General features: G+C 38.9%; 1 protein-coding gene across 1 annotated transcript in view; it reads right to left on the bottom strand.

Moving 5' to 3' along the window:
• PLCG2 (phospholipase C gamma 2) overlaps positions 1-15,919 on the bottom strand; it is a 57,894-nt gene extending 41,975 nt beyond the window's left edge. Inside the window, exons 1-2 of the mRNA XM_074913051.1 lie at positions 15,702-15,919; positions 14-154 (exon numbers count right to left, since the gene is read on the bottom strand). Coding sequence (XP_074769152.1) covers positions 14-154; positions 15,702-15,897 — 337 coding nt within the window. The 5' untranslated portion in view covers positions 15,898-15,919. The remainder of the gene's footprint in view (positions 1-13; positions 155-15,701) is intronic.
• Between the last annotated feature and the right edge of the window lie 288 nt (positions 15,920-16,207).

Below are 16,207 nucleotides of genomic sequence, written 5' to 3'. Positions count from 1 at the left end.
AAGGAAAAAGTACCTGCTAAGCTTAAGGTGTTGAGGACAAACTGTGTACCATAAAAAATAGTAAAGCAGTGTTCTTCTCTGTGCTTTGCTTTGCAACGCTCAAAGTCCTTTGAATTCTTTCCTTGGCGAATTTCTTTTATTTCCATCAGATCCACTGAAAGGAAACAACATTCAGTCAGTACAACTGCACTTATGTTCCATCAGAGCCTGAAACAATAAGATGAACAACTCAAAGCATGCACACGTACATTATATATATATATATATATATATACACACACACACACTACATAACTTTATTGGGCAAGAAATGCACATTGTACCAGTTTGCAATCCATGAACCCACAACTAAATATGTTACTAACAGAAAGCAGTAGAGAAGGACCAAAAGATGAAGAAAAATAACTTGTCATTTTTATTATTTCACTATCACTGATTATCCATGGACAAAGCATATAAACATAGCCCCTTTGGGTTACAGAAGACATGATTTCACAAATGGCATTTACTCTAAGCAAGAAATATTCAATTGCCATGACAACTGTTGAGAAACAAAGAAGAAAAGATAAAACTTCTAACTTGCTCAGCTAAAAATTATGCATTAGATCTTAGATAGTCAGCTAACCTTGTCAGCTAGTAAGCTAGCACAGTCATTGACGCAAGAAAAATATTTTAAGTAGGACTATAAAAAGTAAATCTAGCCTAATAATTAAAATGTTTGTGAGTTTTTTCCTGGTCAACTCCAAAAAGAGATCTCTGTCATTTAACATAACCTACTGTACCCCTTTCAACTTACTGCTTCCTACAGAACACAGGTACATATTAGAGCACAGCAGAATGGGAACACTGCACAAGCACATATGTCCTCAAGTCAGCTCCTTTTTTTATCAAACCCTGGCTACATGGCCTGCATAACAGTAATGAGACAGCACTGAAATAGAAATATGTGCACTGTCAAGATAAGATACTTATTAGAAAACTGAGGAAGTGGTTTTGTTCTGCCTGTGGACCAGACAAATACACAGTTCTTCCCACTTCTGGGCAGTCTTGACTTAGAAGCTACAGGATGAAGAGTGAAGAAACACATTTCATGGCTGCTCCTGAAATGTGTTTATTGGACCTAGCAAGATCCAAGGAAAATAGCTGAGAGTATCTGAACATGCATTTAAGAACGCCACAATATAAAACCCCTGTTTTAAAAAAGCACCTCATCAGTAACAGAATATAGTTAATAACATAACGAAAAAGCAACTCTGCTGCCATTGGAGGGGGAGCTGAAGACTGATTAAAGCTTCAGCCTGGGTAACGCTGGGTTTCTAGGATGTTAACATGGAAGGGAGGGAGAGACAAGCAAGGAAGTGCATCAGTAACATCTTGATAATGAAACACTACTGCATCTTGGAATTTCTTATTCTCTGCAAAGCATCCCAGGCCAAACTTTCCACCAGACACTCCTTTCTCCCAGTTATTAAACAACATACCTTGGGAAAATGGGATCTCAGAGGTTAACCTTTACTAATCACAGGACACAAGCATTTTTCTTAAACTAATTTTTCCAAGTGTAATTATTTTCAAGACAGAGCTTCTAAAGTCTCAACCTCTGTGTCTCAGCCACCCTCTCACACCATGAAAACATCTCCTAAGATCTGCATATCAGATTGGCCAAGGCCCTTAAATTTGTATGCAAACTTCTAAAATAAATTCATGGCATTATCGCAAATGACCAGCAACCAAAAGCTCCTACTGATGGCTCTGATCCCCTTACCATGCAGAGTCTCACTTAGATCCCTAGCGGTGTATCTGAATATCCATCCCAAATTGCCACGGTCTAAAAAAGATGATCCAAGCCCACCAATTTACATTATTATCAGCAGAGAAGAATCAGGATGCAGAAACAGAAACACCCAAATGGAGAGGGAAGGAGGTTGCATGACTGCAATAAACAGCATGGGACTGCACATCACGCTGGCTCATTCCAACCATGGGCAAGAAGAGCAATTCCATCAGACCTTCTGCTTTCCTTTCACCCAACAAATCCCTGCTGACAAACAGTTTTAACTTCAATGTGAAGCACACCTTTCATTTCAGACTCATGTAAATCCACACATATGAACACCACACCATGAAGACTCCCTCAAAGTATAAACTATAAGCAGAGATAAAACAGATTTCACAACGTGCATTGCTGTTGTCATTTCAAGTGGCTCTTACCTCATACTGACCTCTGAAACAAACACACAAACTTACTCAATGTCTCCCCTCAGCTACATATACTTACTACAGTTCTTTTCCTTGCACTACAACCTTTCAACCCTCGCACCCCATTCTCCTGCATGAACATATGTATATATACATATAGGCACAAGGATTTTTGTATGCACAGGTTTCACTCTGGTAACCAAGTTTCTCCAGCTTATCTTTGAAAAAGAGATTACTATACCCTCATTCCTAAACATTCAATAAACAGAGGAATGGTCAAGAGAACAAAATGGGGGAGAAGTATTTTATATAAAAACCCCTCAAATTCAGAATTTTACATTCCTGTACTTTTCAGGCAACATATTATATATGTCCTTCAAAACTGTGCCAAGATACCATTATGGCCACTCAAATAATACATGAAACTGATGTACAAAACACAAGTTCTATTAAATATTCTTTGTCTTTTACAGAAACATATAATACGTTACAGTTTCAAAAAATTGATAGAAACTACCTGCATGCATTTTAATGACATTTCATAGTGTAATTTAGGATGTATTATTTCATATTATTGAAAGAAACGCCAAGGCAGAAAATCAGAGGGGGAAAAGAGACATGCACAGCAAGCATAAATTTTGGACTCGTGCTAAACTCTGCTAAACTCTATCTCCCCAAGTAGTCAGGAGTCACCCAGCACCCTCCACACGGTGCCCACTAAGTCCAGAAAGGCTGATCCCAATGAACCAAGAAAGGAACAGACCAGGAAAAGCTGCAACATGTTTCAGACTCAGATTAGTAAATCAACTGTACCAACTTAGCTGTTACGCAGTTACTGTGAACTTTTTATAGCGCAATCTGTCACTGAACAATTAAAATGTAACTTTATGCCTGTGCCAGAACTACAAGCACAACTCTGACACTCTATCTTTTTACTGCCTTGAAGTACTGGAGCCTTCCTTCTTCTCAACCCCTTGTGCAAATTGCAGAGCCGTATCCTGACCCAGCTTCACAGACAGATATTTCTGGAGTCTAATACACCTGAAAAATCACAGAACTGGACATATGCAGCTTGCAGTGTCAGATAAAATCCAATATGCCTGCAGGTGCGATTTCCATAAAATAATGCAAGAAGATTAATTCACTTCCCAAAGAAACATAAATCAAAGTATGCCCTGTAGAGAAGTTGACTCACACCTAAAAATACAAGGACACTCCCAACGCACTCAGTCCCCAGCCAGTTTAGAAGTCTAGTGCCACTCTAAAAACCTACAACACTAGCTTATATTGCATCCATTCTTTTATGTGGTTATTTCCACGGGTTAAAAGCATCTCCTTGGCAGCCTCATCAGTCACCTATTGATTCTGACAACTCCGTCAAGTGGCTCTTTAACGAGACTGGACTCCAAGGCACCTTCAATTACCATCCTGTTTCAGGCTCTGATCTGGACGTGCAGTATTCGTGGCAGTTCTGAGCCTGAAGCTGCTGAACTTCAGCTCCTGCTGTTGTGTGCTGCTTGGCAAATCGGTTAATTCAATGGATCATTACACTACTACATAGCTACTTTTCCAAAGACTGCACAGATTAATTGCTCAGTGCCTTCCAGAGCGCCTGCTAGAGCTCTCTGCTGCCATAAACAACAGTCAACTTTTGATCCTCAACATCTCCACTGATCTCCATTCAAATAACCTGGCAGTAGTGATCACATGTACTCACACACTAATAGGTAGGAACTGCTGTTACCCTTCCTTCCGTTATGCTTAGAGGCAGACAGTAAAACAGAACTTGGATTCCACTACAGTAGGTGCTGTGCAAGCTGAGCAGAAGACGTTAAGGTAAGAACAATGTGAACAGGAGAACTGCAGAAAACATTACATTGTTGTACACAACAACACTGCGCTCCTCACTCCAGTAGGAGAAAACAAACCAGCACTGCTATTCAAAGGGAGTTCTGCCTCTGTCTGCCCTCATGCTCACACAACACCCACCTCTGGTTGGCAGCGCAAACATTCAGCACCTGAACAGACAACTGGGATAGGGACAGACCCTGCTTAAAACCAGCCGAGGCCAACGGCAGAACACCTTATGTTAGCTGGGAGTGCCCGTCTGAATTCACTGCAGGAAGGCGTGTGTGCACACATTGGCTTGGGTCAAGTCAGGTAATTTTTAGGCTGGACAGTCAGGCAGACTGTATGTAAATGGGTTAAATCAGAAAACCTTAGAGGCTGTCAACCTAGCAAAGTATCCTTGGCAGAAAAGTCTTGATAAACAGTGTAGAAGTTCAGCTGAGACTGGCATTATGGACTACAGAGTCTTGTAAGGTAAGGGTCCCGATTCAAAGTCCAAAGTCCCCAGGAGTCTTTCAGTGTCTACAGCCACAAAACGAAGCTTGGATCAGAGCTCAGATTTATGTACTTAATGAAAAAGAAAGCCTCTACAGAGAGATTCAAAGGAGACTTAACAGAGTCAGAAATCAAGCCATGAGCACTATTTACTTCAGCAGGTATTTTCAGTAAGTCTCAAGGAGACTAAAGGGAAACTACTGACAATGTTTTGGAGAGGAAAATAAGGGACTCTGATCACCTAAGTGCTGTGAACATGGGGTGGGCATTCTCTGCATGAATATATTTGCATTTTCATGTGTTTATGTATATAGCAACATTCTGCAATTTAGAACCAGTTTTCAGAATCCACATTTTTTTCAACAATTTGCATTACAAAACATTCCAAAGAAGGTTTCACTTTGGAAAGGTAAAAACTGCCCCCTGCAACATAGGCTATGTGCAAATGAGCACCCAGTGAATGAAAAAAGATTTTAGTATCCTTTTGTAAATGTACTTCACAGTGGCTAGTGAGGACAATGGCTTTGTTCTTACTTCTGCAAAATTAAAGATTAACTATACAAGGTGTGTCTTAACAGCTTGTTTTATTTAGGGCAGAAATGAAATGCAGATCTTGTGTAACTCTAAAGGGAACAAGGTGAGGCTTCTCTCCGAGAAGGACAAAGTCACATGAAAGCAGAAATCTGCAGCATGACAGTGCAGACGTGGGATGGAAAGTAATTCAGCTCAAACAGTGAAATTTAGTGAGACATTCAGTGGGCCATGGAAGTCGTTATAGGTAAGCCACAAAATTATCTGAACACAGTTACAAGGATGGAACATGAGAAACGGTGCAGTGCATCCTGAGAAAGCACACATGACTACCTTTCCAAGGGGTCCTCTGGGGATTTAGCTGTGTGACTGACGTAAGTTTTAGAGAAGCGCACCTTTTAAACCCACAGGTTTTTAAGTAATCAGGTCACACAGAGCTGTCGTGTAGAGTAAAAACAAATTACCATTAAATTAATAACTTCTCACTGGACTGCTCAGCAGCACAACATTACAGCCCCTCCCAGTTTGAGCTCTGAATTCAAGGGACCATACATCTCAAATAGCTACTGGTTTCTTATTAAAAATTAAAAGACATCTTCACAAAACAAGGTAAAAATAGGGTAAAATTTACATATGTGCCCAAAAAAGTTTACGCTCCACTCTGTGCAGCAAAAGAAAACAAAATGTTGCTGTGTAAAATTCTGGGGAAAGTGTCCTGGAGTACCTATATCTCACGCTCACTTTTATCAATCCCATTAGGAGTGCTCAGGTCTATGAAGTTCACTCCATCTCCGTTTCGCTGGCTGGTTGTGACAGGAAGTCTGGTCATTGTAAGTTAGCATTAAACACTGCAGAACTGAGCTGCTAAAGGGAAGAAATTATTTGAAAGCAGCCAAAGGCTACACACACTCATTTTTTTCATTTGACCACAGAAATCAAGCTCTAAATACTCAGCTGAAGATTTACACAAAGACCTCCTGGGTAAGAACTGAAACACAGCAATTTCAAAACAGAAAAAAAGGTGAATTTTAATGTTCCTTTGAAAAGATACTCCACAAAGAGCAAGAAGTGGATTCACTTTTTCAATGGCATACTGTTTTTTAACAGTATTCAGAATACAGAAAGAAAACAACAGATAAGGACTTGGGGTTTTCAATGTGAATTAAGTTTATTATTACTTCATATAAGGATATTCAGACAGAAAGAAATTCTTCTAGCAGAAAAAAAAAAAAAAAGAAAAAAAAAAAAAAAGGCCACCAGTAGAAACTAGCAAAGTCAAGTCTAACATCCAAGCCAAAAGAAGCACTCATTTTACACTCCTCAACAGAATATTTAGGTACTCATCACTTCTCCCAGAAAGGTACATAGTACCTTTGGTAAACAGTAAATGTTTATACCATCTTCTCCAAAGGGGGGAAAAAATAAGTTTTCCACCACAGAGGAAATTCACATTGGCATTAACAATCCTACTAATTAAATGACTTATCTGTTTAACCTATGGAGGAAAAAAACCCCACCCTTCTATGTCTATGTTTAAGAACTTAAGCTATTTTCATAAATAGTCTCTTAGGTGTTAGGTTTCAAGTTTGCCAATGTATCTGAGAGCCAAAAAGACGCACAGAAGCAAAATTTGCTCTCTTTGGCAGGTCATTCTTAGGAAAGATTTTAAAAGCAAAATTAGAAAAATTTAATTTCCATGGAAAACATGCTGCAGGATAAAATTCAGAAAATACAGCAATAAAGGTTAAAAAAACCCCTTGTTAGCTATAACATCACCATCTGTGATGTTATAAATGGCCATTGCATTAAATTATACATCCCTGCATTTCACCTCACCCTGCAAATCCTGCGTGGCCTGATCTGGCCCCGTTATCTATATGACTATATTATAGATGCACTTCTTCTCCAGTGAACTTTGAGCATTAAATATCCAGGTGCAACATTTTCCAGAAACTACTGATTTCTGCTTGCCAATGTAACACAATCTGAAAACACAAACACAGATCTTACAGATCAACAAAAAACCAGAGCAGCTCCCACAGGTTTCAATTCTACATATAACATGAATCTACTTAGTTCTTTGTTTCCATTCACTCCTTTTCTGAATATACCTGTGAAATATGACAATTCAACTTTGTTTTACTTTTTATTCTGTAAAATCTCATCTTTTCAGCAGAAAGAAAATCTCAAGTAAACTTAACAATCTTTGATAATTCTTTTTCATAGGTTAGATGAAAGATCACTAATACTAAATGAATTTGTGATGGCAAACATTTAAAAAGTAGACTGCAGTCATCTTGTCCCACAACCTTATGGAAAAGTATTACAGAAAAAACAGCAGAAGAGAGACAATGTGAAATTAGCAGTCCATGTTAATCATAAAATGTTATGCATTGTCAATCATACCTTTCTATTAAGGATGAAAAATGGTATAAGATAGTCCCACTGCATTAATAAAAGTCTGAAGAAAAAAGAAATTATTACTACGCGTTGTTATGCTGAGGCATATCATTAGCATCAGAAGCCTCAATTTAAGTAGACTTTATTCCTCTGCTTCATAATTTTGCAATTGTGTTAACAAGAGGTCTGCATCTCTGCCATTCCCAAACACAGGTATTTCATCCTCTGAGAAAGTTTTCAGAATAAATTAATATTAACACATTTATTCCCGTTTCTCTTTCAACCTTACCTGTACCTTAACCTCTTGGCCTATATACAGAAAGAGCATTTTAACAGCTGACATATTGTATTACTTGTTTTCCTAAACATGGCCCTCCAATGCTTTAAAGCTGCTGCTTCTTGTGCGCTTGCACAACTAAATGGTCAATAGGTTATTTTGAGAATTTTGCAATAAATCAAGAACATCTAAAAATATAGGTAATCTTTCTTTTCCAAAGATTAAGGGATTAAAATAAGGTTTAAATAATTTTATAAAAGCAGGTTACCTCTTCACATGAAAGAAAAAAAAATCCTAGGTAATCAAAAAAGATAAATCATCTCATGTCCTTAATAGAATATTCCTTGAAACATGCATGCTTGTACAGAGAAATTAGAGAAACACACACTTGCACATTCGAGGATTTCCTGGAGCATAAATTCTCCTGGCTGTAAATCATCACTTAACACAAGGATTCATGGAAGACTAATGCAGAAACTCACATATTTTCCAGTGACTAATCAAACTCTAATCACCACAGACTTTCCCTTAATATTGTCCTTAAAGCACTTTGCATCTGATAAAGAATGAAATATCCATTACGGATCAGCTTTCTGGAGATTTACACCTTGCCACCTACTTGCTCTACAAGGTTAAATACCATAACCTCTTTGTGCTCTAGTTTATTCACATGCATATGTATACCACAATATGAGGAAATTTGGGACATCTTATTTGTTAGTAGGGAAATGAGCTCTCAGTCAGCAAACCCCAGGTGACAGTCGCACAGACATGTCTCTTCACAGAGTACTGACAAGCGCTTTTCACTCTCAGCCACCCCTTCTTTCCCCTCTGCCTTTCTGTCCAGTAGTTCCCTCCACCGCTACCTCAGCTATGACAGTACACTTGTTTGTGAGCCATTTGGTATCTAAGCAAAGAAACGGCACATCAGAGTAGTTGACATGGAGGCAGAAGTGACCCCCAGATACCACGGGGATGTACAACACACACCCATTGTGTGGCCAGCCTGTGACAGTTTGAAGTGAAGAGAAACAACACAGGGTGTGCATGACCCAAGGGCCAGCAGGCAGACCCACGCACAATTGTAAAAGGTAAACACACAATAAAAATACACAGCAGAACCATAAGGAAGTGACACACTGAGGAACACGCTGCAATAAATCATGCTGGTAAGTCACAGCTTCACAGTCATGTATCTAGTATGCATAAATTAGTTTCTGCAAGAAAAAGACCCATTACAAATTAAAGAAGCAAATCAATTCCCTCCATACAAGGAAACTGAAGCTTCTCTCACATGTTGGTAAAGCAAAAGTTACTTTAGCTCTACTATAGTTACCAAGATTGCAAACCCATGAATCTACAATGGTCAATAAAACCTATGGGTAAACAATCCACAGCCAAGGCACACTGGGTCCCATCTGCACAAGGTATCACTCAACGAAGAACGCATTCCCCCTCCACACACATTCCTCTGCTCCATAATCAAGGTTGCCAAGTGCCTTCTCTAGCACCAGGCAGCTTCTAAGTCAGGCTGTGCTACAGCAAGGAAAAGCAGTGGGAAAAGACTGCGGTCCTCCACCCCACACGTCCGAAAGATTTGCTTATTTTTCCTGGCAATGGTCTCCGACACCAGCTGCAGATCTAGTGCCATGAGTTTTAGACCCACGGCCCGGCAAAAAGCATTCCTTTATTTCTGTGCTTTTACACTCAGAATTCTTCTCAATGTTCAAATTACATTTTCTCATTTACAATGCTTCGCAACAGAACTCTCATACTTAACCCAACTGTATAGATGAAAGAAACAACGTACAAAAAACCCCACACTGCCCCAGAGTTAGAAAGCTGGTGTTACTATGCTTTTTATATAGTCAATGGCCAGAGCAAGAGACTCCAGCAAAGAGTAATTCAGAGCAGGAACTAAACTTTGCTCTGGAGGAGCCTTCCATTCTCTCAGCTGACTATCTGGGCAGACAGGTGAAACTAGCCTTGTACATTATCTGCTTAATATTAGGTTGTGAAAATATTACCTCAAAGTTATTTCACACAAGGTCTGAAATACCATTCCTATTTATAACCCTCACTCCCCAAGACCTCGTGCATTCTGCATCAGAGTCACTAACCTTTTGCTGGGTCAGTCTATCCGTGGGGCAGTATTAATGCAATGCTCCACCAAAACTTCTTATCCAATAAACGGAGCGAATTTCTCCTACTGAAATCAATGACAGGGGCTCCACGGAAAGCAGAGTTAGCGTCCATAACAAGAAATATAAATGGAGGGAAAAAAAACCCACAATGGCTTCAAAGCATGGGTGACCCCATGAAGTATTAATACCACACTGCAACATACAAAGCACAACAGGGTGGGGGGGAACAAAAGAAAACAAAACAACTAAAACCCACACTATTCCTCAAGGGAAAAACATTTGTCATCAGAAATGAAACCAAATTCTTTTGGCACTGATGACCCACGTAACTTAGGATCAATAGCACTGAGATTCTGAGCCCCACAAGCAGTCCTACAGCCCAACTAGCAAACTTCAGGTTACCTTTAACAGTTTAAAATGAGGACAATGCAGACTACAAAGAAATGTTATTAATAAGTAAGAGGCAGAAGAAAAAGCTCCGACATTTTGTAGCCAGCATCTACAAGTATTTCCCTCAGATGATCTTAAGAGCTATTAGGGCATCTAAAATGTCTCCATGTATAGAACAATAACAAGATGACTAAAAGAAGCCCAAGCATGGGTGAACACAGTCACATTTAGCTCAGACCTGCTTCCTTCAGTTATTTGCATAGCTCTCTGCTGGCCCACATAAGGAAGCACATGTTGCTGGTATTCATTTTAATACACTAATGAAACACTGTATGTCAAACATCCACAATAAAAACATATTTCAAAGGTGCATTGCTCCCTTCTATCCATCTGGTTTTGACAATGGGCTGTGTTGGACCCAGCTGATGTAGGAAAGGCATACATACATAAGGTACTCTGCATTCTTAGCAGGTGATGAAAAGAGCAGCAGCACTAAAAACCTTCCTGGCCTCTACTAAACCTGAAAAACACTCCAGGACAGGCAGCCCCTCTCTTTTCATTGCCAATCTTCCCCCTTTCATCTAGAAGAAAACTTGAAGCTCCCACAAAATGGAAAACATGGTCAAACTTTATTTAACTTTTCTTGAAAGGTGGTCTCTCCTAACTCTACAGGCTAAAAAGAAAGGAAGACAACCCACAGTCACTCAACTTAATCTTTGTTTGGGTCTATAAAGGCACTACATTTTACAAGAGCAGGATCACAATAAACCCAAGGAAAGCAGATTGTACAAGAGGATCAGTTTCCTTACAAACAGCAAAATCTACTGTCTTCAGCAAGTCTGATTAACTTGGACAAGCTCAACAGCTATCTTGACCTCATGAAAACTGAAATACCATCCAAGAACTCACTTGACTTGAACAACTCTTGGCTGCACAGCTCTACAGGAAACAAAGACCGTTCATGCACAGGTTACCAATACCATTAGGACGACTCAGGAAGGGTGTGAGCAGACACTGATGGGTTGCTCTTTCCCCTCTCTTGCAGGTGGGCAGGGAGGACCGGCACTCATAGAAGAGCTGGTGCATAATGCTCCCTCCCTCTCTGATCTGTAAAGCTAGAAGCTTTACCAGAAGCTAAAATAAAATCCTGTATTTGAAGATTTAAGAAACTGTGTAGCAACATTCTCAGCACCGCAGTAGCTCCCAAGCTAATAAAGCAACCAAAAATCTCAGTTGCTCTATTAAAGTGAGGGGACTTGATACATACCAGCTTAAAATTTAGCCTTTTGCTCTACTGTTGAAATAGCATATTCTTCCCTAAAAGACACTACCAACCTGTATTCTTTCATTTAGAGGAAAATACAGAGGTTTCATCCCAGTTCATTTTTATTAAAAAATTCCTTTTGTATATGGTGATTCAAGTCTTCCAGAATGTCAGTGTAAATTCTCCAGTACTTAGACATTGTGTGGCCTGAGCCACACCAATAAAGACAGAGACTAAGCCAGATTTCCTAGCCTTTGTGTATCCTCACTTCTTACCACACCAAAGGCCTGGGTCTAGAAAGAGTTCTGTAAATAAAGGTATCTCCATTTTACTTACTCATCCAGAGAACCACATCTGCACTGAGCCAGGAAACAACCATAATTTTAGAAACTCTTTCACTCTAAACAGAAATGCTGACAGGTTTTTAATGAAAAGGGCCTTCTCAAGAGTAATACAACTTAAAATACACAGTACTGCTACATTTGGAGCCATGGGGTTATCTAAACTTTTATATCAGTATAGCTAATCCCACATCTCCTTTGCACAGATCAATTTATTCCAGAATAGGAGTAGCTGCCTTTTTATTATTGTGAGGTTTAACTTAAATCACTTCTAAAATAATATTAACCAAACTTGAAAAAGGCCCTTGTAATAATTACGAGCAACTCTGGCTTAGAGGAATTTGAGTGTCCTTCACACATTTACAGTTCACCAGCAAGAAAATCAACACTATGACATCCAATCCTCAAAACTATACAGGGCCGTTAGAGGGAGAAAAACAAACTTTTCTTAATTTTCAAAGGATTAAAATAAAATATAAAAGTCTCCATCTTCTCTATTAGCAGCCTATTTTTGTGTCCCAAAGCTTAAGAACTCTCCCCACTATCTGATTTAGAAACACAAACCCAACAGCAGATGCAAACATTCAGTTCTCTGCCTTCTGTAAAGAGCAGTTGCCAAACTTGAGTTAAAATGGCACACATACAACAGGAAGCCATCGTCACTTTCCCACCCATACTGACTATTAATTATTGGACTGTAGCGCATGTAAATAGCAACCACTAAGATCGCATCACAAATATTTCTTCTTGCACAGCACAAGCATATTAAACAATATAATAATTGAGATGATAATTCAATGCCCTCAGCCGCTAAAAAAAAAAAAAAAAATCTCAAAAATGTGGGTTTTATTTTTCACAAAGCCAACACAATCCACCAGTGAATACTTGGGGTCATTCATATATATGTTTATATATATAAGCCAAAACAACTTTTCTCCTACCACAAAGTTGGTACCATCACCTCAATACAGCTCCAGAGAAATAAAAATTTTAATTCTCCTGTCATCAGTATTCAAGAAGCTTATCCATTCATTTATCAAATATGAAAGCTTCAAATACATAATATTTCCACTTTTCAAGCAAAAACAAAGCCTGAGTCTCAGTCAAAAGCATCAGTGGCAACATTTAAATAACTAACTAACTAACTAAAATATTTCCTTCCTCTTCAGTAAAAACACTGTCAGCAAGTTAAAGCTGCGGTGACTTTCATTTCAAGTAGTTCAGATACGGTTCATGGTAAATTGTAACAACTATTCATGACATATTCTAAAACAATGCCTGCAAAATACATCTTAGTTTTGGGCAGATTTGTTGCTTTTTAAGACAACAAAACAATATTTTGCATGTTTGTGCTTTAGAGTATGACCTAAAGTTTCCATTGTTATAAAGGTCACTTACACTTTGCTCAATTAAAAAGACTGCTACAGTACTACAATTTTTGGGGAGAGAGGCAGATGGCCTTTGGGTATGTCCCAGGTCTGTAGCTATATTTATTCCCTGCTCAAGTAATGACTGCCTGTGTAACTGGAAGCAAGCCATGTTGGAATATCCAGATGTAGAGTCCAACTATAGTACCTACCTTCTTTTAAAAGTGTTAAATATATGCATAGAGCAAACTACTTAATTACCAAGATGTATTACCACAAACACACACCACCCCCCGGAAGCTTTGATAAAAGAAGATCACATGTCAAGCACTGAAAAAGTTGACCCCAAAATCTGGAATGCAGAGTCTGTACAACTTTAAATTCAGCCCTTCTGTGCAAACAGCTATGTTTAGTCTTCAACTACATGACGACATACTGGTTTTTGCCAGAGGACTCTATTGTTCACCCATTAAGTGGTCATTTTCTGTTTTTTTTTAATCTCAATGCTCTATGCATAACCCCAGGCTTTACTTGTTAAGCATATTCAAGCCATGCTCTCATAACTGAATTATTCATCTCCTCTCAGGACTTTTTTTTCTGGCACACCTCACTTCAGGATCTGGGCATATCATGTATTTATGTGTCATTACAGGAAGGGATAATTCTCCTCATTTTCACATGAGAAACAGGGGCAGTGCAAGATTATGATCCACAATACCTGTTAAATTAGGGGATCCAGACCTGTTTGCTTTTTCCCAGAACACTGCATATGACCATATTTTCACCACCAATGATAAAACCATCCTCCAGACAACCAACCTTTCATTCCAACACATTTCCAGTTGCAGGTCCACCCTGCACAAGGAATGAGACAGGAACCAATGGAAACAGCAGCAAACAGAGATTTAATACTTGTAAGTAAGGAACACAAAGAACAGCTGCACAGATAATCCAAAAATCATGCAACTTTTCAGTGCCTGTCTTTGCAACCTTACAGATCAATGCATTTTTAACTTACTGTATTTACCAAAAAAAACCCTTCTAAAAATCCGCAACTCAACAGACAAACTCCATTCTCCTCCTCACCGTTTCCTCTCACGTTAGCGTGTACTCACATCCAGGGAGAACACCAGGAGCTCCTGTCCGTTGCACTACTGGAGTACCTGCACAGTTGCTCTCTGTAGGGGATACCACTGAAACAGTACCATGTAGATTTTTTCCCACTAGAATTCACATACATGTAGCCAAGCCCCCCCCAAGAGTAAAATGTTACAGGGAGAAACATCTGCTTTATTGTCCATATCTCTGAGGGTTTTTCCCCCCTTAACTATGCCTCTGTCTCTTTCTCACATTTATAAACCCTTCTTCTTCTCTCAGGCCTTGATTATCTTGTTTTTCACTGAAATTCCTATCTCTGCCGAGTAAGTTTGATTTCACCTCTGTAAATTCTCCATGCTGTATTTATTCACTCACTCCAATGTACCTGCTCAACCTTCCCAGCTCTCAAACTCATATCTCGTATGACAATTTCTTTTCCCAAATATCCCCAGATCCTCGTATTAGCTGAGGTTGACCAATAAATTATTCTGGCAATTCGGGTAAACAATTCAATGACTTTACTGAAGACAAACACCATTTAGCAGTTGCACAGTAAAATCATGCCCATAATAATTTTTTTTAAAAGTTACCATATAGTCATACGCAAGCACTGTAATTCCACTGTACTAACAGGAGCTGTACAAATGCCCAAAAGCACAGGCTGAGCCTGGATGACATCAGCCATGTTCAGTAAGAACTGAGGATTAGTCTCACTTTATTCTTGTACCATAGCTTTTGCAGTCCTATGTAGCTTTACACACCCCTTCTATTTCCCACTTGTTATAAATGGTGGGTTTAGTCAGTTCAGATATCAAGAGTCATTGTCAACTTAGGACTTCATCACATCTCACAGCTTCATCCTCCTAAGTCACTAGTACTTTCCCATAATGGTCCTAAATAATGATTTCTACCCTGAAACAGCAAATTTCCTAAGAAAATAAAAATTAACATTCATAACAAAAATAAAAATTTAATTCAGTTTCCTTGTATTTGGAGTAATTTTCTTCTGGATAGAAAAGGAGTAAAGAAGTACTACTTGCTTGAATTTACAAGACATCTTGATGCTTAACGATGGAAAACAGTTGTCACTCAGTAACTCAATTCAGAGAACACAGTATCACCATATTCAAAGATGAAGACTTTGAGAACAGTGCTTAGAGTAAAAGCACACTAACCATACTGAAGAAGTGTTAGATATCTAAATAACAGGCTGCAGAAGATTCTTCTCCTACAACTCTTTTCAGCCAAAAACTTCATTATGTTAATAAAGGCTCATTAAAACAATATTTGACAATGACATCAATTTATTAATAACTCCAAGTTCAGGTACACTTTGCAAATACTCACAGAAACCCTCAATCTTGTCGGCTGTCTTGCTCCATGCTACCTGCCTGGTTTCCATTATGACCTGAATAGTCCTCCTTTCTGGACTACTCTTCTTAAGGCTGAATACTGTCATAACAGTCCCCAACTCCAAGGTCCTTTTGATTTGGCTTCTCTCATACTCCGGCAGCACTCCATAGTCTACACTCTTTCTGGGCATTTTTTTTTTTCTTAATTCAATTTTTTATGGTTTTCAGTGTCCTGAAAAGAAAAAAGAAAGAAAAGGGAAAAAAAAATCAGTATTTAAACCAGCATTTTTTTTCTTTAAAAATCACATTTGTGTAAGTTAAAGCTACCCAATAGAGACTCCCGCCCATTCAAATACAAGGCAGATACACGGCTAACATTAACAGCATCCTTGCTGTTTCATCCTGACAGAAAGTACAAACAGTTTTCACTGAGGGCAGTATCAGTGACACTTTAGGAGATGTGCTGCTGCAAAATCTATTAAAAACAAAGAGCTGAGTGGA

This window comes from Athene noctua, chromosome 9, assembly GCF_965140245.1.
Source record: "Athene noctua chromosome 9, bAthNoc1.hap1.1, whole genome shotgun sequence".
NCBI classification, from domain to species: Eukaryota; Metazoa; Chordata; class Aves; order Strigiformes; family Strigidae; genus Athene; species Athene noctua.
The sequence above is the reverse complement of the archived record's forward strand: the minus strand, read 5'-3'. Positions and strand labels throughout refer to the sequence as shown.